This window comes from Lucilia cuprina, chromosome 5 (assembly GCF_022045245.1).
Source record: "Lucilia cuprina isolate Lc7/37 chromosome 5, ASM2204524v1, whole genome shotgun sequence".
NCBI classification, from domain to species: domain Eukaryota; kingdom Metazoa; phylum Arthropoda; class Insecta; order Diptera; family Calliphoridae; genus Lucilia; species Lucilia cuprina.
In genome coordinates, this window is record NC_060953.1 from 53,446,554 (window position 1) to 53,473,524 (window position 26,971).

The 26,971-nt window shown below is 31.8% G+C and overlaps 2 protein-coding genes across 3 annotated transcripts; both read right to left on the reverse strand.

The window, feature by feature from the left end:
• Positions 1 to 3,313: 3,313 nt before the first annotated feature.
• Positions 3,314 to 10,604, reverse strand: LOC111677635 (probable multidrug resistance-associated protein lethal(2)03659). Its single transcript, XM_023438795.2, has 7 exons — positions 10,177 to 10,604; positions 7,677 to 7,910; positions 5,608 to 7,614; positions 5,140 to 5,548; positions 4,809 to 4,959; positions 3,791 to 4,739; positions 3,314 to 3,727 (listed from the first exon to the last, which is right to left on the reverse strand). Exons 1-7 carry the CDS (start codon positions 10,254 to 10,256, stop codon positions 3,457 to 3,459), a joined length of 4,101 nt encoding a protein of 1,366 aa, XP_023294563.2. The 5' UTR covers positions 10,257 to 10,604; the 3' UTR covers positions 3,314 to 3,456.
• A 5,498-nt stretch (positions 10,605 to 16,102) lies between these two features.
• LOC111677631 (ATP-binding cassette subfamily C member 4-like) lies at positions 16,103 to 25,767 on the reverse strand. 2 transcript variants are annotated; one of them, XM_046952740.1, is made up of 7 exons: positions 25,576 to 25,767; positions 20,879 to 21,112; positions 18,821 to 20,821; positions 18,350 to 18,761; positions 17,611 to 17,761; positions 16,596 to 17,544; positions 16,103 to 16,538 (listed from the first exon to the last, which is right to left on the reverse strand). In XM_046952740.1, exons 1-7 carry the CDS (start codon positions 25,653 to 25,655, stop codon positions 16,268 to 16,270), a joined length of 4,098 nt encoding a protein of 1,365 aa, XP_046808696.1. In that variant the 5' UTR covers positions 25,656 to 25,767; the 3' UTR covers positions 16,103 to 16,267. The 2 variants fall into 2 exon arrangements, with proteins under 2 accessions (XP_046808696.1, XP_046808697.1); XM_046952741.1 differs by having other exon boundaries at positions 16,515 to 16,538; positions 16,592 to 17,544.
• Positions 25,768 to 26,971: the final 1,204 nt, after the last annotated feature.

Here is a 26,971-nt window from a genome sequence, read left to right on the forward strand (position 1 = left end):
GAAGTTATAAGCGATTTTAGTTTTTTTTTTAGGTTTTTGACCAAAAAATCCATTTTCGAAATAAAATATAAGTGATCACAAAATAAGGTCCTTTTTCAATTTAAACGTGTTTTAACGAAGTTGTAAGCGATTTTAGTTTTCTTAGGTTTTTGACCAAAAAATCCATTTTTTAAGAAAAATATAAGTGATCACCAAATGAGGTCCTTTTTCAATTTAAACGTGTATTAACCAAGTTACAAGCAATTTTAGTTTTCTTAGGATTTTGACCAAAAAATCCATTTATCAAAGAAAATATAAGTGATCACACAAAATAAGGTCCTTGTTTAATTTAAACGTGTTTTAACGATGTTATAAGCGATTTTAATTTTCTTAGGTTTTTGACCAAAAAATTGATTTATCAAGGAAAATGTAAGTGATCACAAAATAAGGTCCTTGTTCAATTTAAACGTGTTTTAAGGAAGTTATAAGCAATTTCAGTTTCCTTAGGTTTTTGATCAGAAAATCCATTTTTTAAAGAAAATATAAGTGATCACAAAATAAGGTCCTTTTTCAGTTTAAACGTGTTTTAACGAAGTTATATACGATTTTAGTTTTTTTAGGTTTTTCACCAAAAAATCCATTTTTTAAGGAAAATATAAGTGATCTCCAAATGAGGTCCTTTTTCAATTTAAACGTGTATTTACCAAGTTACAAGCAATTTTAGTTTTCTTAGGATTTCGACCAAAAAAATCCATTTTTAAGGAAAATATAAGTGATCACAAAATAAGGTCCTTTTTCAATTTAAACGTGTTTTAACGAAGCTATAAGCAATTTTAGTTTTCTTAAGTTTTTAACCAAAAAATCCTTTTTTTAAGGAAAATATAAGTGATCACCAAATGAGGTCCTTTTTCAATTTAAACGTGTTTTAACGAAGTTATATGCGATTTTAGTTTTTTTAGGTTTTTGACTAAAAAATCCATTTTTTGAGGAAAATATAAGTGATCACCAAATGAGGTCCTTTTTCAATTTAAACGTGTATTAACCAAGTAACAAGCAATTTTAGTTTTCTTTGGATTTATCAAGGAAAATATAAGTGATCACATAATAAGGTCCTTTTTCAATTTAAACGTGTTTTAACGAAGCTATAAGCGATTTTAGTTTTCTTAAGTTTTTGACCAAAAAATCCGTTTCTTAAGGAAAATATAAGTGATCACCAAATGTGGTCCTTTTTCAAATTAAACGTGTTTTAACGAAGTTATAAGCAATTTTAGTTTTCTTAGGATATTTGATCACAAAATAAGATCCTTGTTCAATTTAAACGTGTTTTAACGAAGTTATAAGCAATTTCAGTTTTCTTAGGATTTTGACCAAAACATCCATTTATCGAGGAAAATATAAGTGATCACAAAATAAGGTCCTTTTTCAATTTAAACGTGTTTTAACGAAGTTATAAGCGATTTTATTTTTCGTAGGATTTTGACCAAAAAATTGATTTATTAAGGAAAATATAAGTGATCACCAAATGAGGTCCTTTTCCAATTTAAACGTGTTTTAACGAAGTTATAAGCGATTTTAGTTTTTTTAGGTTTTTGACCAAAAAAATTGATTTATCAAGGAAAATATAAGTGATCACAAAATAAGGTCCTTTTTCAATTTAAACGTGTTTTAGCGAAGTTATAAGCAATTTCAGTTTTCTTAGGATTTTGACCAAAAAATCCATTTATCGAGGAAAATATAAGTGAGCACAAAATAAGGTCCTTTTTCAGTTTAAACGTGTTTTAACGAAGTTATAAGCAATTTTAGTTTTTTTAGGATTTTGACCAAAAAATCCATTTATCAAGGAAAATATAAGTGATCACAAAATAAGGTCCTTTTTCAATTTAAACGTGTTTTAACGAAGTTATAAGCGATTTTAGTTTTCTTAGGTTTTTGATCAGATAATCCATTTTTAAAAGAAAATATAAGTGATCACAAAATAAGGTCCTTTTTCAATTTAAACGTGTTTTAACGAAGTTATAAGCGATTTTAGTTTTTTTAGGTCTTTGACCAAAAAATCGATTTTCAAGGAAAATATAAGTGATCACAAAATAAGGTCCTTTTTCAATTTAAACGTGTTTTAACGAAGTTATAAGCGATTTTAGTTTTTTTTAGGTTTCTGACCAAAAAATCCATTTTTTAAGGAAAATATAAGAGATCACCAAGTGAGGTCCTATTTCAATTTAAACGTGTTTTAACGAAGTTATAAGCGATTTTAGTTTTCTTAGGTTTTTGACCAAAAAATCCATTTTTTAAGGAAAATATAAGTGATAATCAAATGAGGTCCTTTTTCAATTTAAAAGTGTTTTAAAAAAGTTATAAGCGTTTTTAGTATTTTTAGGTTTTTGACCAAAAAATTGATTTATTAAGGATAATATAGGTGATCACAAAATAAGGTCCTTGTTCAATTTAATAAGCGATTTTAGTTTTTTAGGTTTTTGACCAAAAAATCCATTTTTAAGGAAAATGTAAGTGATCACCAAATGAGGTCCTTTTTCAATTTAAAAGTGTTTTAACCAAGTTATAAGCAATTTGATTTTCTTAGGATTTTGACCAAAAAATCGATTTATCAAGGAAAATATAAGTGATCACAAAATAAGGTCCTTTTTCAATATAAATGTGTTTTAACGAAGTTATAAGCGATTTTAGTTTTCCTAGGTTTTTGACAAAAAAATCGATTTATGAAGGAAAATATAAGTGATCACAAAATAAGGTCCTTTTTCAATTTAAACGTGTTTTAGCGAAGTTATGAGCGATTTTAGTTTTCTTAGGTTTTTGACAAAAAAAAATTGTTTTATGAAGGAAAATATAAGTGATCACAAAATGAGGTCCTTTTTCAATTTAAACGTATTTTAACTTGCTGTTTTAAATAACTTTAAATCACTATGTAATTGTAAAAAAGTGTATGCACGTGTTGGAAGATAATAAAAAGTTGTTTTATTTAATGGATAAGAAACTATAAAGAGAGTTTGTTCCATTCGTTTATAAAAATTTAAATTAGGATTGTGTGACTTTTATAAGGCTTACGAGATGTGAGTGAATATGCATTTATTTTTTCATAATATCATATTTGTTAAATATGAATAAATAACAAAGGAGGCTACGTAATGGGCCTCCAATTTATTAAGAGAAAAGCCTTGTTTCGATTAAACAAAAATATGGATTATTTAAAAAATATAAATCGATAAAACTCAGTCTTCTGGAATTTTGATATCTCATCAAATATTTTTGAACCTGCAGCACAAACAAATCTCATATATTATGATAATTTTAACTAAAAATTAAATAAAACACAAAATTTTAAAAAATATTCTTTTAATACATTCGGTATATAACATAGTAAAAATATTATCAAATATATTGCACAAAAATATTACTAATCCTTAACTAAAATATTTGAGTTCATTTACTAAATTCCGACTACATATAGACTAAATGTCCCTAAAGATTTTGTACTTTTAACTTATAACTTTCTTGGGCCGCTTGCAGTAAAGCGGCGGCAGCATCTGAGCTAGTATCATCTACTAAACGTCGTAGAAAACCTTTAGGTTTTTGCAACAACAAATACGGATGATCGAATTCTACAGCATGACCAGCATCCATAACAAGAACACGATCACTATCCATAACGGTGTGTAAGCGATGAGCAATCGTTAAAACGGTACAATCGGCAAATTTACTGCGTATGGTGTTTTGAATTAAAGCATCGGTTCTAGGAAGAATACAAAAAATAAGTCTGATATACTGTATAAATATTAAAAGTTTTATAACTTACATAGGATCTACATTGGCGGTAGCCTCATCTAAAATTAAAATCTTATTTTGTCGAAGAATAGCACGTGCCAAACAAACCAATTGTCTTTGACCCACACTAAAGTTAGAACCACCATCTGACATGGCACAATTTAAACCGCTTAAAGATTTTGTAACATGTTCTTTTAATTCCACATCTTCTAAAGCCTGCCACATTTTCTCATCGCTATATTCCTCCAAAGGATCTAAGTTATAACGTAAAGTTCCCGAAAATAACACCGGATCTTGAGGAATTATCGAAAGTTTACTTCTTAAATCGTACAGATCAATCGTTTCTATATCTAAACCATCAATGCGTATAACGCCCTCATTATAGGCCAAACGGAATAGCGATTGTATAATGGATGACTTTCCAGCTCCTGTGCGTCCTACTATACCCACTTTCTGTTTAGGTTCTACGGTAAAGTTTAAGTTCTTTAAAATGCACTTATCATTGGGATTGTATCTTAAGCTAAAGTTAACAAATTCTATGCGTCCTTTACTGGGCCAAAGTTCATGGGGTTTTGAAACCTCTGCTTCCTCTTTGGCCGATTCTGGCGGCAGCTTTGTATATTCCAAAACACGTTCCACACTTGTCATGTTATTTTCCAATTCTGCCGTTTGCCTCATACCCCACTGACACATGCCCACCATGGCACATGATTGCAAAATAGCCAAACCCACATCACCACTATTGAAACTGGAACGTAGAGCTAAGAAACTAATTGTTACTATGGCAATGTAGCAAACACAGAGCATATCGCTCCAAAAAGCAAAGGCTCGATTTGAGGAGAGAAACAAAAACCAAGCAGAAGAGTTTGCATTTTGATGTTCATGAAACTCAGACTCCAAGATCTTTTCGGCCTGTAAAGCTCTTATAGTGGTCAGACCCTGGAATGTTTGATTTGTTAGTGAATAAATAGGACTGCGGGCTGTAAGTGGGAGAAATTGTATGGTTTTAGCTAATGTAATTAAAGATTATTTATTAATAGAAAACTTACAAATTGACTCTATACGTTTGACATCACGACTAGTGCTAACGAATATTTGTCTTAATATTACAAGAGCTAAAAGGATCACAAGTGATGGTATTAGTAACCAGTAGTTGACAATGGCTACAATGATCATTACACCAGTTATATCAATTAGGAACTGGAAAAAAGTATAAGAAAGGTTAACAAACAGTTATTTAGATTTTGCACATCAAGATCAATTGTGTTTTCCAAAAGAAATTTTTTTCTAAAAATTATTTTTATTTAAAAATTTTATTTATCTTCGGGTCTTCGATACTCTCTACAATTCTTGACCAAAGTTATTAGATCTATAACTTACCGATGCACAATCCATTAAGGTGCGCGGTACATCCACATCCAAGGTGCGAATATCTTTTGAGAAACGATTTAAAATACGACCCGATGGATTTGTATTGAAAAACAACATAGAGGTGCGAGTTATGGCTCGGAATAGCAAATCATGTAGATGTAAAGAGATCTGCAGACACATGTGTATAAAACCAAAAGTACGCCAGATATAAACTATAGTAGTGGCAATCAATATGAACATATAGATAAGAATACGTTGATGTCTCTCTTCAGCATGACTGTCGTAAATTGACTTCTCTGTGGAGTTGTTGAAAATAAAGTCAGATTCATTATTATTGCTTAGCACGGTAGAGTTATGGACCATTAAATCGGTGTTATTTTCAAAAGGCACCAAGGCTATCTTTTCTTCCCATATTACCCTGTAAAGAAAAATATTTTTATAATTTTTTTAGTAGAACAAATCTGTAGATTAACTCACCATCTGGATAAGTAATATTCCGTACTGTTTAGTAAAAAGCGAGTAGCTATGAATAGCATAACTATCAGCAGAAAATACCAAGTATTATTCAAAGCCTTAAAGTAGGTCAAATAGTTGTCAAACTTAACCGAACCATCAGCTTTAGTTTCTTTACTCAGCTCTTCTGCCTCTTCATTTTCATCCACTATAAATTCTTGCATATCAAAATCAGCACTACTACCCGAAGCCAAACGAGATCTATAGGTCTTGAGACTTTTTTCATCTTCCGAAACACCATCAATAAATTCCATATCATCTTCACTCTCAGCACTTTGCTTTTGAGTTTGTGCTAGAAACTTAAACTGTTTAGAATTTTGCAATTCCTGGTAATTACCCTGCACCACAATACTACCACCATCCATGAGAATAACATGCTCTACATCGTTTAGATATTGCAATTGATGTGTTACCAATATGCGTATTTTGTCATAAAGGAACTGATTAATACAATTGTCCATTATATGCTTGCCAACATGACTGTCCACCGCCGATAGGGGATCATCTAGTAGATAGATATCTGCTTTGCGGTAAATAGCTCTGGCCAAATTAACTCTAGCCTTTTGACCACCACTCAAGCTAACGCCTCTTTCTCCCACACGCGTCAGATCACGTTTGGGCCACAATTCTATGTCACGTTCTAAAGCGCATACCTTTAAAACTTGCTTATAACGTCTCTCATCATAGTCTTCCACAAATATAATATTATCCTTAATGGAACCCTCAAATACCCAGGCTTCTTGGGCACAATAGGAGATTTTGCCATTAACTATGATTTCTCCAGATTCTATTTTCACTTCTCCTAAAATGGCATTTAGTAAAGTAGATTTTCCTGCACCCACTGGACCTACTATAGCAGCCAATGTCTCCTCTTCAAAGGTTGTTGTAAAATGCTGTAAAGCTGGAGTTTTTGTAGAATCCTCGCCTTCTTTGGTTTCCCAATTGGCCATTACATTGCGCATTTCTAAACTTTTAACTTTAGCCTCTAAATTCACAATGCGTTTACTTTCCTTTCGAGCTGCTTTGCCATTAAGTAAAAATTCTTGTGCAGTAATTTCTTCTTTTTCTTTATCTTGTGGAATATCTTTCTTATTCTTCTCATCTACATATCCTTCTTCGCCATACAGCAAAAATTCCTTAATTCTTTTAATCGACACCCAACTTTCAGCCAGACATATCAAAGACATTGGCCAAAACATTACCATGGACTCACTGAGCATAGTAAAGAATGAGGAAATTGTAAAGATTTTCTGAGCCGTCAAAATATCTCCAAAATAGATGTAGGATATTAAAGCCAAAAATATGGATATTGGTGAAATCATGTGGGTACAATTGAGTACAGCATAAACGTGTGCTGAACCTTTAATAGCATTCACTTCCTTGCGTCTTACCAAACCTATGACCTGTGCAAATGATTTTTCCCACGCATACATTTTGATCACTTGGATACCCTGAATAATTTCATTCATTAACTTGACACGCCAATCGGTGCGTTCCACAGTCTTCTCTTTATAGCTGGCCGCCTTCTTAGCACCCCACACTTGTAAAGGTATAAAAGCCAACATAAATGAAATGCCTATCACAGCGGCCCAACCTATTTCTCGATACATAAGATAACCAATGATTAACGCCTCTAAAGGACCCTTCCACCAGTCGTGTACAAAGCACAAAACCATATCAAATACTGACAAATCATTAGCCAGTATATTAATGGCTCGTCCACGTAAACCTTCATCACTGGAATTCTTTGAGACTTGCAGGCATTTGCGATATATTAAACCGGCTAGTGACACCCGTATTTGTGTGCTCTTTTTAAATGCAAAAAATAAATATGGCTGATAGCCCATCACTATCAAAAAGGAGCACATAACAATACCGGCGGCATAGGCAAAAGCGTCATGTTCGCTTACATTTGTCTGGCCAGCAGCAAAAAACGATACTAAACCTCCTAAAAATAGAGGCTGTAGACATCTGTAAAACGGTGTTTCTGTTTAATAGATTTTTCTTTTCATTATTTCGAAAATTATACATACTTTAATGTTGTTTCCAATAAAACACAGAAAAACCCATAGGGCAGTATGACCTTCCCATAGGCTTTGCATAGCACCAGTAATATGTTTGGATTCTTTTTTCGTTTCTTCTCCTCTTCCCATAATTCATCCAAGAGTTTAGTACCATCTTTACAATCTAAGTCTTGAGGTATTTCATATAAATCTTTATCTTCGAGTGATTGTTTCCAACCTAAACGAAACAGATCGGCGGTCCACCTAGAATTGAAATAATAAAAAGAATTTAGTAAAATATCCCATAATATTTTTTTAAAAAAATTTCTTGTTAAAAATGGGATTGAAAAATTGAGGAAATTATAATCGAATAAATTTTTTTTCATATCGAACACACATTCTGATATCGAATTTTCTTGGATATCGGATATCATCAAAGCCTAAAAATATACATTGTTTTCCATAGTCGACCTGGGAGCATGTAACCTTGATTGAAGACCCTATCTTGGTGTGATTACAATCCCCGAAGATAATCTGGCGGGACTATAAACCAGTGTTGATCAAATGTATCCTCGGGCTTTTCATTGGAATGATTTGACATACAATCGGATCATAGAACCACATAATCTGGTACCAAGGGAACCAGTAGCTTGCAGGGCAGAGTTTCAAACTTTGCCTTGTTTCGGTTATTAGAAAGGTCTCTATAGGGCACACGTGGTGGCTGTGGTTTAAACCCAAATTCGCGATAAGAAAATGTCGATTAAAAGACTGGTGCGTGGTAATGCATATAATTCAGCTGTTGCCGAGAAAACAGATACCCTATAAAGCCCCATGGGAAATTTTTCTTCTTAGAAAGCCTCATTTTGGTATCATTTTCTGAAGGGAAGTTTGTATGGGATCTAGGGTAAAATGAAGCCCAATTATTACATAAATCAGTAATGTCGTTTAAAGTTCTATGAAATTAAATTTTACCGATTTTGGTCGAAATAATAGAACCAATTATTAGCCTAAAATTCCTATTCTGGAGGTACGGTTGTATGGGGTCTAGGAGGTATAATGTACCGATTTTATCCATTTTCAATAGCGTTCGTCGTTGAACCAAAAGAAGAGTATGTGACAAATTTTATCAAATTATTTAAAAAATTGAAAAAAAAAAACCTGTAGTGTGTGTACAAGGTTTAGGTTGGAGGCGGACCATACGCCACTTTATTTTGAGGCGGCCTCAAATTAATACCACAATACATATAATTAATTTTTTTCTTCGTTCGGATACTTAAATATGTTGGCTTTAATTGTATTCCTTTCAATCTTTCCTTACTCATCCTCATGTACATATTTTTTTAATTTTTTCGCACTGACCAAAAACGGCGCTACCGCCCCATCTATGGGGTAAATGCGCCAAGGGGATGGGGCAGATTTGTCATTAATAAAATATAAGAAAAAAATTACAAAAATAAAAACTTAGTATAATAAACCAAATATTTATTGTTTATTTTACAAAACTTAACAAAAAAATTTAAACAAATTATTACTGATTTTTTCTATATTTTAACCAAATTTTGTTCTACATCACAAGTATAACATATATTTGGCATTTGTCCCCCACGGGCAGTTCTGGGGTTTAGTTTCAATTTCTTTCGGGCTTCAAATTATATTATCGAAAATATTATAATATTATTGTTCACTATTATTATTGACGTTCTAATACTGACCAATATATTTTTTCTTTCACTTAGTGAAATATTTTTACAGCCCTTTGAAAAACAATTAATCATGTCTGCCTCCCATCATATGTAAAACTAATGTTTAAAATTTTCTGGGATAAAATCGATTACTCAGTTTTCAAGTTATTCGCTATTGGCAGATGTGCCCCTAAGGCTATGATCCCCCTTCTACCCTACAAACTGTCGGACGGACGGACATAGCTACTCAGAAAGTGATTTTGAGCCGACTTTAATGTGGTCTAAGGTCTAAAGCCTTTATTTTTAGATGTTACAAACATCAGCACAAACGCCACTGGTGGTCCAGGCTATAAGTAGTTTCGCCTATAATTTTTAAATCCATCTCTTAACAAAGTTCGTCAAATAAAAAAATCCCCCTAACAACAATGCATTTAAGTATTTCACAATACTTAACCATCCATCCAATTTTTTACGTTTATATACATAAATAAAAAAATTCAAATTAATAACAATTAACCAAAAAAAAAAAAAACATAAACAAAATAACACAAACAACCATGTACATATGTATACAAGATACACGATTTAATGAAATTCAAAAAACTTGTTTTATTTTTAACTGAAAAAAAGAAACGTTTTTTTTCTTCTCTTGTGAACAACAACAAATATTAATATAATTACTTTTAGACAATTAACAAAAAACATTTAAGAGTTTTTATAATATTTTAAAAATGTACATAGTTTTTATATATATTGTTTTTAGAATTTATAATAAAATATTAACTAATTTTATAATATAATTAACAACAGTTTATAAAACATTTATTAACACATGTTAAAGAACTTACCAAAAACTTAAACGTGAAAATATATTTGCTTTTGTATATGGATTCTGTGGACGTTGAACTTTTTTATGTAAACGATTCATATTTTTAAAATGTCGAGTTTATGTTTCTTTTAATTAAAAAAATGCTTTATATTTATTTAAATTATTGTAATTATATTCGAGCTTATAACAATTTATAAAATATTATTAACTGTTCTGGGTAATTATTACACACATTATTAAATACTTTATGAATTTCACATTTAATTGAAATTCATTTAACTGTTACTGTCAGCAGCACATGTACTTTTTTGTGAAGCTTTTTCTTTATGCTAAAAGCTATTTTTTATTTATTTAAAACAAAAAAAAAAACATATTTTTTATTAAAATATGCCAGCTAATGTATTACTCAATTTTATTATTATCTTTCCTTTCTTTCTTTCTTTGTTAGGTTTTTTTCTTTGAAGAAAAAAATATGTTTCTAATTGTATTTATTTAGTGTTGCTGCTCTCACTAATATTTTACAACTAACGTATCGCTCAATTAATTGTTGGCGTTCTAAATGTTTTTACCAACATAAACAATAAATTAATGCTTTTGGGAGTAAAAGAGAATTGTTTAACAAGTATAAATGTATAGTAGAGCATGGTCGACCATATGATACCCTCCATTAGTGAATATGTTAAAAATGTGTAATATATTTTTTTTAATTCTAATGTTCACCTTGATTCAGAAATATTTTTAACAATTTGTTAATAAAAAAAGATTTTAAAATTGTCATACGCACATGGTTTGCAAGTACAGATGGACGGACTGATAGATAGATAGATAGATAGATAGATAGATAGATAGATAGATAGATAGATAGATAGATAGATAGATAGATAGATAGATAGATAGATAGATAGATAGATAGATAGATAGATAGATAGATAGACAGACAGACAGACCGATGGACATACAGAAGGACGGACAGACAGACAGACCAATGTACATACAGAAGGACGGACAGACAGATGGACAGCTTAATCGATCCAAAAAGTAATTCTGAATTCTCAAAATTATCTTGGAAATTGCGACTTTTAACATGTGCACAAGGTTTACAAGGACAGATAGACGGACGGACAGATGGACGGACGGATAGACAGACCCATTTAGTCTACCTTAAGATGTCTGTGGGACCATTATTTTTCATTGTTACAAACATCAGCGGAAACGCATAATACCCTACCCCCTACTATAGTGGTGTTGGTTATAAAAACTCAAACTCAAAATTGTGTTTACATTTTCACTCATTTCAATGATGATCATACTGATCATACAAATTTCTCAGAAAATCAACACAAATTATGGTGAGTATTAAAAAGGTCTGTGTTTGATAACTGGAACGATTTTTTTTAGTTGTATACTACACACAGTATGTTTATCAATTGGTTAAAAATAAGTAATTATGTTAGGGTAGGTTGGGAATTAAATGCTAGAGATAAGAAAAAACTAAAGAGAGAAATAGTAATTTTCTATTTCATTCATTATTTTCGTTTTTACTCAATGTAAATTACTCATTTAATATAAATTCGATTGCGTGCATTTAATATAAATGTGAAAAAAATAAACTCCATGAGAATTTGAAAGAGTGATTATTTGCTCAAAATATAAATAAAGAAATAAACAACAAAAACACCACTATAGTGGGAAGGGTATTATGCGTTTGTGCTGATGTTTGTAACTCCCAAAAATATTGGTTCTTGACCCACCTTAAAGTATACCAATCGGCTCAGAATCACTTTCTGACTTAGCTATATCCGTCTGTCCGTCCGTCTGTCTGTCTGTGTGTCCATGTATACCTTGTGCGCACGCTACAGGTCGTAATTTTCAAGATAATTTGAAGAAATTTGGCACATACTCTTTTCTTGGTTTAAGGACGAACGCTATTGAAAATGGTTAAAATTGGTCCATTATTTCGCCTAGTCCCCATATAACGTTAAAAATCTGCAAAACTTAGTTTTATAAAACGATAAATGACACTACTAATTTTTATAGTGATCGGGCCTCATTTGACCCTAGCCCCCATACAAACTCCCCTTCAGAAAATGTCTTGAAGGTCAAAATTCACTTATAATTTCTAATAAAATCTACATAAATAACTTTAAGGTGGACGTTAATTCCTCTACCAAAATTTATAAGGATAAGCCCATATTTACCCTTACTCCCCTATAAGCCCTCTTGTAGTAAATCTCTTTACTTTGCAATAATACGTAAAAAATATTACACAATACGGTTAAAGAACAAATTAAATGCTTTATTTTTTAATATTATCTACTTTTTTAACATACTTGTTTTTATTTATGAACGAAGAAGATCTTACTAATAATGTGATATATAAATACTTTCTACTTCATTTTTTCAACTTCAAGGTGAAGACATAGAAGATGTATAAGTAAATTTACCTTACCTGGAAATTAAAGTTTTTGCTTTTCAATGAAAACTACTTACCATATGCATTACTAAGAAGTACTCTAGCAATGACTTTTTTTCTAATTTGATAAAGAATTACTTTATTTTGTTCTTTTTCATTTTGTTTATATCTTCTATTTGATAGCGGGAAAAATATCCCAGTAAAAATATTTTAAAATTTTGGTAATAAGAGTAGTTATTTCATATAGCACTTAGTAATAACTGGTTATTAAGATTCTTTTATTGGGTTAAATAATATTTGTTGATAATTGTCTAATAAGTATTGAGTAAGATAATAGAATAATAAAATGCAAAACCGATTTCAAATCCAGAAAATTCGAGTAAGCATATTTGTAACTACTTATTTTTTCATCATCGTCGAACAAAAATAAGTAGTTATTTGATAAAAAAAACTTAGTTCTTACAATTTGCACCAATATTACTTGCCTACTTACCGAGTAAGTAAAGATTTTTCTGTGATTTGCCTAACAAACCAAAATCCCAGGTTCGTATTCTTTATGACACTTTTTTATTACTAAAAAAACAAACAACTTACTCAACAACTTCTTTGTAAGTGAAATTGCAACTTTTCTACTTGCAAGTCCTCAATGTTATCAATGTGTTAAAATAATGAAAAAATGGTTTTATTAGCTTTTTAACTCAATAATTACTTTTCTAAATACGTTTTTCCTGGGTATCCTAAGATTTCCGAGTTATAAGCATCTAAGAATTTAGATAGTTACAACAGATATTTTAAAACTTCCATAAATTAACGCAATGTTTAAATATTTTTCTATAGTTATTATATTTAGAATATAATTTTAAATGATATATCTTAAATTTCTATAAATATCATTAGTTGATTACTCATTGTATGTCACTATTTAATTGACAAAACATTCAAATTAACATTAATAATTTAAAAAAATAAATAATTTGTATATATACAGAAATCCATTAAAACATCATGATCAATTGAATCAATAAACTTGTTGCATATGAACAACAATTATATTAATTAATTGTTTCCAGACAATTAATTGTCTCAAAAAAAGAAAGAAAAAATAAAATAAACTGAAATTTTTTTGTTTCAGCTTGACTGCATAGTTGTCTATATGCAGTCATGTCGTATAGATTTTGTTAGAGTTCTTCGTAATGTTGACGATCAGAACTTGGTTAATCACTTTTGTTTCTTAATTATCTTACATGCGGAACATTAGAGCAAATACTTGTAGGAATCCATTGTTACATGGGTGGTTCTAAATTGGGGGACGAAGTGGGCCTGTGGTTCTATATTAACGGCAAAAATATTACCACTGTTTAACTAATCATAACTCAAGACAAAAGCAATAACGGAATGCGTAAATTGAATTAGAAGGTAATTGAGGGCAGATCAGGTGATAAAGTTAAACCTTAGACTGTATTGGTTTGTAAGAATGCTTTAATACTCTCCCAGAGGTAAGGTTAAAAAAAAGAATGTAGCTCGAGGCAGTTGACCTGACAAATGCAAAACCATTCGGCACTACAAAAGCTAATTTAAAAATATGGGTGCGATAATCCCATAAGTCCTCTTGGAATAATGAAAGGGTGGGAAGAACCAAAAAGATTATATGGGGTGACACTGATGAGATCGTCTCGCTCTCATGAGCAAGTTAGGACCGATAGTGGCCTAGGTGTATTTCTTGGGATTTGATGTAGCCTACATCAACCTATCAACCTGTGTTGGCTTTAGTTTTATTCCTTTGGATTTTTCCTAAGATATATTAATATATATATTTTTTAAACTTTTCCAAATTGACCAAAAAACTGCAATACCTCCCATGCATGGGGTAAATACGCCATGGGGATGGGGTAGATTAGTAAAATAACACAAAACAAGTATGAATGTATAGTCGGGCGTAGCCGACCATATGATACCCTACACCAGTCAGTATGTATATTAAAAATGGGGATTATTTAAAAAAATAAAGCATTTGGTTTATTTTTTTTAACTGTATTTCGGAATATTTTTACTTTTTTGGCAAAATAAGAGATTTTTTTTAAGAGGGCTCAAAGGGGAGTAGGGCAAAATATGGTCCTCTCCTTAAAAATGTTGGTAGGTGGAGTTAAGTCTTCTTCAATATTATTTATGTAGGATTTAAAAGTGTTATTAGTGTTTATAAGTGAATTTTGACCTTTAAGTCATTTTCTGAAGGGGAGTTTGTATGGGGGATAGGGTCAAATGAAGCCAGATCATTACAAAAATCGGTATTGTCATTTAAAGTTCTATAAAACTAAGTTTTGTCGACTTTTGTTAACATAATAGATCATTTAAATTAATTATAAGCCAAAAGGCCCCGTTTGGGGGGTACGGTTGTATGGGGGCTAGTCGAAATAATGGACCAATTTTAACCATTTTTACCAATTATCTTGAAAATTGCGACCTGTACCTTGCGCACAAGGTTTACATGGACAGGCAGCCAGCCAGACGGACGGACATAACTTAATCGACTCAGAAAATGATTCTAAGCCGATTGGTATACTTTAAGGTGGGTATAGGATGAATATTTTTGTATGTTGCAAACATCAGCACAAACCCAATATATCCTCCCCACTAAAGTGGTGTAGTGTATAAAAAGTACAAAAATAAAAAATAGTCAATCTTAAACGAAAACATAATTTGATAATGTGATAAAATCGATTACTCGGTTTTCAAGTTTTTCGCATTGACAGATATGCTCCTATGGCGATTGATACCCCTTCTACCCCATAGTTTATCACCCTATATTCGTTAATTAATTTTAAACCTACTTTTTCTCATTTAAGTGAGAGCTTTTTGCTTAAAAACTTATATCTCAACACAATTTTAAAAATGTACATTTTTAAAGTGGTTCTTTGTCGTCATAAACAAAAATTCTTTCGAAAATGAAAAATTGTTTTTTGTAACCAAATGTTTACATTACACTCAATTTAATAATTTAACATAAACATTTAAAAGAAACTCAATAGTATTTATTTTAACTCTTAACAAGAGTATTTAGTAAATATGATTTAACAGTGGGAGAGATTGTTTAAAGATGTAAGATATGTAGGGGATAATGTAAAACGATGAAATGATAACTGTTTGGATTGTATTTAAAGATTTAAATTAAATTTGTATGGGAAAATTTGGGAAATCTATACAATCTATCATTTGGACTTAAATTAAGTTTTGCCGAATGTTGTAGAGATACAATAATATTTAACATAACATTATGAGCTCAAAGTCATATTCAGGGCATACTGTTATATGAAAATTAACGACAAATTTGTCCGATTTCAATAGATTTTGTTCTTATTCTGAAAAAACAGGATTTGTTCCAAATTTTATCAAATTATCTTAAAATTGCAACCTGTACCGTGCGCAGAAAGTTTACATGGACACGATTTATTTTTACTGGGATAAGATTTAACGATCACGATCCAACTTTACATTCCAGTTTTCAAAAAAAAAAAAACACCAATTCAATACCAAATACACATTTCAAATTCTTTCTTTAATTAAAATTCTTAATTTAAATCATACTTATAAATAAACCTAAAATTCATGGATGATAAATATTAATAATTAATATAATTATTTCCTCAATAAATTAGTTATACTCCAACGAATTGTTCTCCTCTATAAACTAAATGTTATTTTATGCACTTTGTACTTTTGACTTGTAACTTTCCTGAGCCGTTTGGAATAAAGCAGCGGCAGCTTCCGAACTAGTATCATCTACTAAACTGCGTAGGAAGCCATTAGGTTTTTGCAATAACAAATATGGATGATCGAATTCAACAGCATGACCAGCATCCATAACAAGAACACGATCACTATCCATAACGGTGTGTAAACGATGGGCTATTGTTAAGACAGTACAATCGGCAAATTTATTGCGTATAGTGGTTTGAATCAAGTCATCGGTGCTGTAAAGAGAAATTAAAAGTTAATTACTTCTTTTTTTCAAATTTCCTCTAACTTACATGGGATCCACATTGGCGGTAGCCTCATCCAAAATTAAAACTTTATTTTGTCTTAAAATAGCACGTGCCAAACAAACCAATTGTCTTTGACCCACACTAAAGTTAGAGCCACCATCGGACATGGCACAACCTAAACCACCCATTGACTTTTTAACATGTTCTTTCAATTCGACATCTTCCAAAGCTTGCCACATTTGTTCATCGTTATATTCTTGCAAAGGATCTAAGTTATAACGTAAAGTACCCGAGAATAAGACTGGATCTTGAGGTATAATTGAAATTTTACTTCTCAAATCGTACAGGCCTATACTTTCAATATCTACACCATCGATACGTATAATACCCTCATTATAAGCCAAACGGAAAAGGGATTGTATTATGGACGATTTACCAGCTCCGGTACGTCCTACTATACCCACCTTCTGTTTAGGTTCTATGATAAAGTTTAAATTTTTCAATATACAATCATCATTGGGATTGTATCTTAAACTAAAGTTGACAAATTCTACGCGTCCCTTACTAGGCCAGGGTTCTTGAGGTTTGGATTCCTCTGCTGTTTCCATGGGTGGTTCCGGTTCAAGATTTGTGTATTCCAAAACACGTTCCACACTTGTCATGTTATTTTCCAATTCAGCCGATTGACGCATACCCCATTGGCACATGCCCACCAAGGCACATGATTGCAAAATGGCCAAACCCACATCACCACTATTGAAACTGGAACGTAAAGCCAAGAAACTAAAGGTTACTATGCTTATATAGCATACACAGAGTATATCAATCCAGGCAGCAAAGGCACGATTAGAGGAAAAGAATAGAAACCAAGCCGATGTATTGGCATTTTGATGATCGTAGAATTTAGATTCTAAAGCTCTCTCACCCTGCAATGCTCGGATGGTAGTGAGACCTTGGAATGTTTGATTTGTTAGCGAGTAGATGGGACTTCGTGCTGTTAGGGGGTTAATATTTAATATAGTTTCAAATTTTTTTGGGTATATTTTGAATTAAAACTTACATATAGATTCTAAACGTTTAATATCACGACTGGTGTTGACGAAAATTTGTCTTAAAGCAATTAGACCCAGAATGATTAGCACTGAAGGTATTAATAGCCAATAGTTGACAATGGCCACTATGACCATGACACCGGATATATCAATTATAAACTGTAATAAGAAAAATAAGACATGTTAAAGACAAAAAGTATTTGTTTATATTTTTGGATTGATAATTTACGACTGTGATCCAAAAAAAGAGTTTTATTCGACCGTGCTAAATCTGACATTAAGTTGTAAGAAACTTAACTCTATGTATCGAATTTCATAGCTGTACTCGCATTTTTAAGCCAGTAATATGCTTTAAAGTAATTTTTTGAAGGGACCTTCAATACCGAACAAACCTTTCTAAAATAAATAATTGTGGAAAATTTTAGCTCTTTTCGCTCGAACCCTATCGTGTTTTCAGCAGACGGACGGACATGACTAGATCGTCTTATTAAATAAGGACCCAGAATATATATACTTTTGTGAGTCTTCGACCAAACAGGTTGACAAAATCAATATACCCCCCATATTTTGTGATGGTGGGTATACAAAATTAACTCTCGGTCATACGATCTTCGATATTCAGTTTACCAATTGCTGATTTCAATATCAAGACGTTAGTATTCCCTGGATCTACTAATCAGAGTATTCTTTATGGATCCATATTTTGTTAAGTTGGGATATATAAGAAACTTTAATTTTCCAACTTACCGATGCGCAATCAATTAAAGTACGTGGTACATCAACGTCCAGTGTACGAACATCTTTCGAGAAACGATTCAATATACGACCCGAAGGATTTGTATTGAAAAACAACATAGACGTGCGAATAATGGCACGGAATAGTAAATCATGTAAATGCAATGAGATCTGAAGACACATGCGATAAAAGCCAAAAGTACGAAGAATATAAACAACAATGGTGGCCATTAATATTATTAAATACATGAGCACAAGATGATATCTCTCGTCAGTGTGACTATCGTAAGCAGATCTTTCAGTAGAGTTATTGACTATAAAATCGGTGGCATTAGTATTTGCAGCAGAGATAGTGGCATTATTGATCTTTAAATCTGTAGTATTTTTAAAGGGTTCCAAAGCAATCTGTTCTTCCCAAATTACCCTGCAAATAGAGAAAGAATTAGTGTTTAATAGGATTATGTTTTGGAAAACTTTACTCACCATCTGGATAGAAAATAATCCATACTATTCAGCATAAAACGTGTGCAAATGAATAGAGCCGTAACCGTGATGAAAAAACAAGTATTATTCAAAGCCTTAAAGTAAGTCAAATAGGTATCCAACTTAACCGAACCACCTGCCTGAGCCTCTTTACTAAGTTCTTCGATTTCTTCCTTTTCATCCACCACCATATCGTGTAAATCAAAATCCGTACTATTTTCCGAAGCCAAACGTGCTCGGTGAGTCCTGACACTTCTTTCGTCTTCTGATACTTCATCGATATAATCCATATCGTCACCATCATCACGATTGCCATTTTCCTGATGAGATTGTGCCAAAAATTTGAATTTTTTGGAATTTTGCAATTCTTGATAATTACCCTGAGCTGCAATACTACCGCCATCCATGAGAATAACATGTTCTACATCGTTAAGATATTGCAATTGATGTGTCACCAATATACGTATTTTATCGTATAGAAATTGATTGATACAATAGTCCACTATATGTTTTCCCACATGGGTGTCCACTGCCGATAAAGGATCATCGAATAGATAAATATCTGCTTTGCGATATATAGCTCGGGCTAAGTTTACTCTTGCCCTTTGTCCGCCACTCAAACTTACACCACGTTCACCCACCACGGTCTGATCACGTTTGGGCCATAACTCAACATCACGTTCTAAAGCACATACCTTTAGAACCTGTTTATAACGTCTATCATCATAGTCTTCCACAAATATAATATTATCCTTAATAGTGCCCTCAAATACCCAGGGTTCTTGCGAGCAATATGAGATCTTGCCATTGACTAGAATTTCTCCCGATTCTATCTTTACTTCTCCTAAGATAGCATTAAGTAAAGTAGATTTACCTGCTCCCACAGGACCCACAATAGCAGCCAAAGTTTCCTCCTCAAAAGTGGTAGTAAAATTTTGAAGAGCGGGAGTAGACATATTTCCCTCAGCACCATGTGTCTCCCATGTAGCCATAACATTGCGCATCTCTACACTTTTTACTTTAGCCGCTTCATTTACCACACGTTTACCAGACTCTCTGCCCTTAAGCAGCAATAGCTCCTGTGCAGATTTCTCTTCTTTGATATTACCCGTTTGAAGATTTTTATGGTACTCTTTTGGCTCGTCTTCGTTGTACAGCAAAAACTCATTACATCTTTTAATCGAAATCCAAGATTCAGCCAAAAATAGCAAAGACATGGGCCAGTATTTTACCATAGATACATTAAGCATGGTAAAAAAGGAGGATATAGTAAAAATTTTCTTAGCCGTCAAAACATCTCCAAAATAGATGTAAGAGATCAAGGCCAAAAAAATGGATATGGGAGAGATCATGTAAGTACAATTTAAACTGGCATAAATATAAGAAGATCCTTTAATAGCATTCACCTCCTTGCGTCTTACAAAACTGATAACGCGAACAAATGATTTTTCCCAGGCATACATCTTGATCACTTGGATACCCTGAATAATTTCATTCATTAACTTAACACGCCAATCTGTGCGTTCCACAGTTTTTTCTTTATAACCAGCAGCTTTTTTAGCTCCCCAGGCCTGCAGGGGAATAAAGGCCAATAGAAATGATATACCAACTACCGCAGCCCAGCCAATTTCACGATACATAAGATAACCAATAATCAAAGATTCCGTGGGGCCCTTCCACCAATCGTGTATAAAGCATACAGCTGAATCAAATACCGACAAATCATTGGCCAATATATTAATGGCTCGGCCACGTAAACCATCATCACTTGAATTCTTAGAGATTTGCAAACATTTGCGATAAATTAAACCCGAAAGGGCCACCCGTATTCTTGTACTCGTCTTAAATGCATAAAACAAATACGGCTGCAGAGACATTACCAGCACGAGTGAACACATGACTATACCGCCGGCATATATGAAAGCCATTTGTTCACTTACAGTGGTTTGGCCTGCGGCAAAAAAGGATACCAAACCTCCCAAAAATAAAGGTTGCAAGCATCTGGAAAATACTAATGTTAAGAATTTTTATTTGCGTTAATCTAAAATGTTTCCTTACTTTACTGTTGTCTCCAGTAGAGCACAGAAAAAGCCAACTGGCAAAAAACGTTTTCCATAAGCTTTACATATAACACGTACTATATTGGGATTTTTCTTTGTTCTCTTCTCCTCTTCCCACAGTTCCCCCACGTATTCAGTGCCATCTTCACAGTCTAAATCACGAGGTATTTCATATAGATCAGTTTCTTCTAGGGATTTTTTCCAACCCAAGCGAAAGAGATCTTTGGTCCACCTAAAAGTAAAAAAAAATTAAAAATGGTAAATCAGGGTTTAAAAAATAATATAGGATTGCTAAACTGAAACATCAGGTCTAAAAAAGTAAAGAAGGACCATTTGACCGTAAACCTCAAAATTGCGCTAATTGTTGCAATTCTAAAGTTAAATTATATTTAGTTACAACTACTTATGTAATTAAAATCTATTCAATACTCCAAAGAAGTGCTATTGGCGGGGGCCGACCTCTTTATGAGTGTCGTTCAAAGCTGCCGTATACGAGAACCAATCTAATAGGTCCTACACACATTTGAGTATGTTCTGCTCGTTTACATAAAGATTATTCCTGCAATGCCTGGGATAACTTGTAATGATGTTAAAGATGGGATAACTACTTCGATGACAACCAAAGAGGAACTGTTTAGTCAATATGACATTCAACCCTATCGCCAATAGAAGTGAAAATTTTGTTCCCTTAAAATTTAAATTTAACTCGGAGGGAAAATTGTTATCGCGAACATGTTGTGAAAAATTCAATCACAATAGTTGATTTTGTATGGACCTTTACAAAATTCCATCAACAAATTTCAGAACAGGGGAATTTTTTTCACGACAAAAAAGTTAGTTTACGAAAAAAGTGAAGGGGTGATTATGTTCCTTTACTGGTAGGACCTTCGTTTCCTCGTGGAGGTAATGTTCCAAGGTATTCATTAGGACGGCAAAATTTCTTCAAAGGCACCAAACTGGAGCAGCATAAAAAACCACTTACCGACCAATCGTTGTATTGGTAGCTAACAAGTGAAGCCGGCTAGCACCTTGAGAACCTGAGGATGTCAATACCATCTACCACGATGTCTAGGTTTAGGTTTACTTCCTTCGACTAGAAATGAAGAATTTATGCATTTCGTGGAGAAAGCCATTCACCAGAAGGCATATTTCGTCCACATATCAAATCACGTCCACGCCTTGTGCAGGTGTGGGCAATTTCGAGAGGTAAAAACGAACAGTGATAAAACTCCATCTTCGTGCTTTTGGGCATTGCGGTTTACAGAACATCTTCCAAGATTGTGGCATGACTGACAGTATTGGGGTATTTCTAGAGATCAACAGTTACTAGGACAGAGCCTTTGCTTATTTAAGCTTTGTGAGATCTAAGTGACAATGACTGTTAATGCTGTGATGACGATTTTTATGGAAAATATGTATTTCTCGAAAAAATAATTCCCCCAGATTCCTTTAGCAGTTAAACAGAAATTATTAGATCGATGTAGAATCTTAAAATCTAATCAAAACTTAGAATCTAATATTTTTATTAACCTACGATCAATATATCTATAGGTTTTAAATTAAAAAAAAAATCTGCTTAATTTACACCTACAACTGTTTTGGAGTTCTGAATACAAATTACATACTAAAAACTTCCCAGAAATAATAAGAAACTTTTCAACAAAACAATTAGTTGTTCACGGTTTATTCCAGTACCAAACACATAAACATTTTTTTTATGAGAAATAATCAATATTGCAAATATATAGGTACGGGGTGATTGTATAGAAACACATGTCAGTCTGGTATGTACCGGAATAAAGTTATCAAGAAAAATTATAAAATAAATTAAACATACCGATCAAATTCCAATAAATACTGATTTATACCTGAAATTCAAGTAATAAAATATTCTACTACCGTTATGATATGAAAATAACACATGTTTTCTTTATAATTATATGATTATTTTTGTGCATTTTTATAATTATATTTCAACAATTTTTGTTAAGAGATTTCAACAGATTTATGGTAAAAGGTTCAATAAAATTCCATAGATTTTTTTTGATATTTTAAAATTTATCTAAAACCTATTTACTTCGGATCATTTTTTGTTGCAAAATATGTATGTTTATACCCTACACCACTATAGTGGGGAGGGTATTATACGTTTGTGCTGATGTTTGTAACATACAAAAATATTGGTCCAATACCCACCTTAAAGTATACCGATCGATTCAGAATCATTTTTTGAGTCGATTAAGACATGTCCGTCCGTCTGTCCGGCTGGCTGGCTGTCCATGTAAACCTTGTGCGCAAGATACAGGCCGCAATTTTCAAGATAATTTGATGAAATTTGGACCAAGCATGTTTTTTGGCACAAGGACGAAGCCTATTGAAAATGGTTGAAATCGGTCCATTATTTCACCTAGCCCCCATACAACCGTACCTCCCGATTTGAACTTTTTATGCTATAATTACGTCAAATATTCTGCTATCTCTCTAAAAAGTGGCACAAATAAGTTTTATATAAGTATAAATGATACTGCAGATTTTCGTAAGGATCGGCCTATATTTGACCCTAGCCCCCATACAAACCCCCCTTCAAAAAATGACTTAAACGTCTAAAATTGACTTGTAACCATTTGTATCGCAATGAAACTCAAAAAAAAATAATTGTTATTTAGAAATATATCCTTTTCCCAAATTTACCGAGGATCGGCCCATATTTGACCTATATAAAGCCTGATTTAGAAATTTTAGTTTTTTATCAATAAATGGCTTAAATATTTTGGAATTATGGTAATATTCAACATAAAAGTTTCTTTACAAAAAATAAAAATTTTTTAAAAGTAAAAATTGTAAAAATATACTCATGGTGTAGGGTATCATATGGTCGGCCATGCCCGACTATACTTTCCTACTTGTTTCTTCCTAACTTGGTTATCCAGCAAAATCTTCACTTACCCGGTAAGTAGGCAAGTAATATTGAAGAAAAGTGTAAGTAGTTTCTTTTTTGGTGAATAACTACTTGTTTTTGTTCGACGATGACCAAAAAATAACTGGTTATAAATCTCATAACCCGACTTTTCTGGATTAAAAACTAGTTTTACAATTATTTTTTATGTTTGATGCTATTTAAAATTGATAACGACAACCCATTACCAAGTAATGTATGAAATAACTACATTACCTACAATTTGAAAATATTTGACTGGGTACGATTATCAGAATAGCTGCAGTGTATAAAATATATAGGAACGGATCTAGAATATTCCCCTAGAGAACTGTAGCGTGAAGTGATCACATCTTTAGATCTGACTTAAAAAGGTATTTCTCTTTTAAGAAGTTTTCATACATTCGCAGGTAGTAATCGAATAGTATGATAAAAGGCTTATCTACAATAAAAATCTTATTATTCAGTTATAATGTGTCGAATATGTGAACGATATTCCTACTCTCGCATTTTGAAAGATTTTGTACAGTTGGTTTTGCCGACACATACTATACTCCTTCCAACTAATGTTTAATACACTTCTCGATATAATTTTTTGAATTCTTTATGTAAAAATCCTACTGAAACCTTTTTATTATAATCACTTTTATAGTCGATATATATAGCTATGTCCATGTAAACTTTGTACAAACAGATCGCAGTTTTTCATTCTACTATGATGAAATTTTACACATACACTTCTCTTAATGAAGAAGCCTATTAGAAATGGTTAAAATAGGTCCATTATTTCGCCTGCAACATCGTGCAAATAATTATGTTCAATGTTGTTCTATCTCTACAAAAATCGTAGAAGAGTACGGATGGGATCATCTTAACGCAATATGTAATGAAACCATTACACATTGAGAGCGAATACGGATGGGAAATTTGACAGTCATATGGCTCTCTTCATTTTTTGAAATGATTCCAAAAACAATCAGATTAGGGATGTATTTTTATGTAAAGAGTGAAACAGCTGTTTCCATCTTACTTTATTATTGTATACCAATCGTGTACATACAAAAAATATAAATCATACGACTTTTATTCTCTTTTTTGCTATACGGAATGGAATTTCATTTTACTTTTACATTAGACTTTACGTACGTGTGAAGTGCCCATAAGACTTAAGTTTTATGTGATTATAAATGATTTATCCAAATTTATAATGATCGGACTTCGTTTGACACTAGCCCGCATACCCTTTATGAAAAGGACTTGAAGGTCACTTATAAAGACATAAATCACCATAAAATTCTGCATAATTAACTTTAATGTATTTGTATTTAATGTATGATAGACCTTGTATAACCCCTCTTTAAACAATTCACTTCTTTGTCAACAAATATTTAGGAGTTAAAGAAATAAGCATGATAATATTTCCGTAATTTCCTAATATTGAAAACAAGTTGTTTAACATTTATACATGAATTTTTCGAAAATATTACGAAAAAATTGGTATTTTTTAAGTTAAGCATGGATTGCTTTTAGCGTAAAGAACCGTACCGCCTATATGAACTTAAAATCTCTACCAAATTTTCTGAGTCTTTGTTCATAATTGCCCATTAGAAAGTTAGTTATATTATTTAAAATAAGTAAAATTTTGTACATAAAACTCACTGGTGTAGGGTATCATATGGCCGGCCAGGATCGATTATTCATTCTTGCTTTATTTAATATTTATGTCAAATTCTAATTTATTTAAAATTGTTTTAACTTACCAAAAACTCATGCGTGAAAATATATTCGCCTTTGAATATGGATTCTGGGGACGTATAACTTTTTTTCTTGAACGATTCATTATGTAGCAGCCAAGGGTGGGTATACGGAATCTCTAGTACACAGGGTTTATATTGAAAAATATTCTTTTTTTATGGGAATATTCCACAGAAAATAAATTTAAAAAAAATATATATTTTATATGAATTAATTAAACATTATAAATCACTTAGTGGGTTTTTTATTAATTGAAATTCCTTAAATTTGTCACAACATTTTAGAGTATTGAAAAAACAAATTAATTAGATTTTATTTTTCTTATTCAATTTGTATATTTTTTTATTCACACACAACAAATATTTTTCTTAATGTATTTTGTGCTTATTGTCTCACTTTCGCTTTTCAACTAAGGTCTCGCCCAAATATTTAATTCTTTTTAAAAGTGTTTTTTTTTTTTTTGGGCCAAAATAAACAAAATAATTTGTGGGTGAGTAGAGTAATATTTGTTTTTGCAAGTGGAAAAAATGTCTCAAATATTTAACATGTTTACTCATAAATTTGACCATAAAATATTTCAATGAAATCGAATTGCATTTATAGGTTCTATGAGTATTGATATCACTGCGTAGAGCTGATAACCGTTAATATTAAAAAATATAATGATTTTGTTTTTATTATAGACATATACAAACATATATAATGGTACGATAATCTGTAATCAATACATATCGTTTGAAGTGGTTAAATATGCAATATGTTATTTAGTAAATATTTTGATGAGAATTTGATTAATATTTTATAACTATAAAAAATTATAGTTCTAATTTTAATTAACCAAATTAAAACTTTTCTCTTTATGTTTCTTGCAGATTTTGAAAACAAGATGAAACACATCGAAAATTATAAAAAGCACAAAATTAGGGTAAGTTTTTTATATTTCATTTTTAATATCAGCCGTTAAGGATAAACAGTTGCTCTTAGGATCAACTTCAAAGTTTTTTATTGCAGTCATAATGACAGATATGCGCAGCGCATTTACAAATTTCCGAATTCCGAACCCTAGATATTAGGGTTTTATAGTTGAAACGAAAAGTCGACTTTTTGCATTTGTTAAGAGTCGACTTTTCGACTTTTTGCATATTATGAAAAGTAGATTTTTTGACTTTAAGTATTTTATAAATTACGACTTCTCGACTTTTTTTCAACTTCTAGATTTTTTTTCGACTTCTCGACATTTTTCCGACTTTTCGACCTTTTCGACTATTTTTTGGCTTTTTCCAAGTTTTTTCAACAATTTTACAGTTTTTGACTTCTTTTTCACTTTTTTAAAATTTTCGACTATTTAGGACTTTTTTCTACTATTTTCGACTTTTTCCGACTATTCGACTTTTCAATTTT

What these genes read in the sequence shown, in the direction of transcription:
- LOC111677631 (XM_046952740.1), bottom strand. Translation starts at nt 25,655, where the DNA reads ATGAATCGTTCAAGAAAAAAAGTTATACGTCCCCAGAATCCATATTCA. An exon ending in CTACTGGAGACAACAGTAAA is followed by an intron (nt 20,822 to 20,878) that starts GTAAGGAAACAT and finishes AGTATTTTCCAG; the next exon opens with ATGCTTGCAACCTTTATTTT. An exon ending in CTTTAATTGATTGCGCATCG is followed by an intron (nt 17,762 to 18,349) that starts GTAAGTTGGAAA and finishes TTCTTATTACAG; the next exon opens with TTTATAATTGATATATCCGG.
- LOC111677635 (XM_023438795.2), bottom strand. Translation starts at nt 10,256, where the DNA reads ATGAATCGTTTACATAAAAAAGTTCAACGTCCACAGAATCCATATACA. An exon ending in CCTTAATGGATTGTGCATCG is followed by an intron (nt 4,960 to 5,139) that starts GTAAGTTATAGA and finishes ACTTTTTTCCAG; the next exon opens with TTCCTAATTGATATAACTGG. An exon ending in CAAACGTATAGAGTCAATTT is followed by an intron (nt 4,740 to 4,808) that starts GTAAGTTTTCTA and finishes TCCCACTTACAG; the next exon opens with CCCGCAGTCCTATTTATTCA.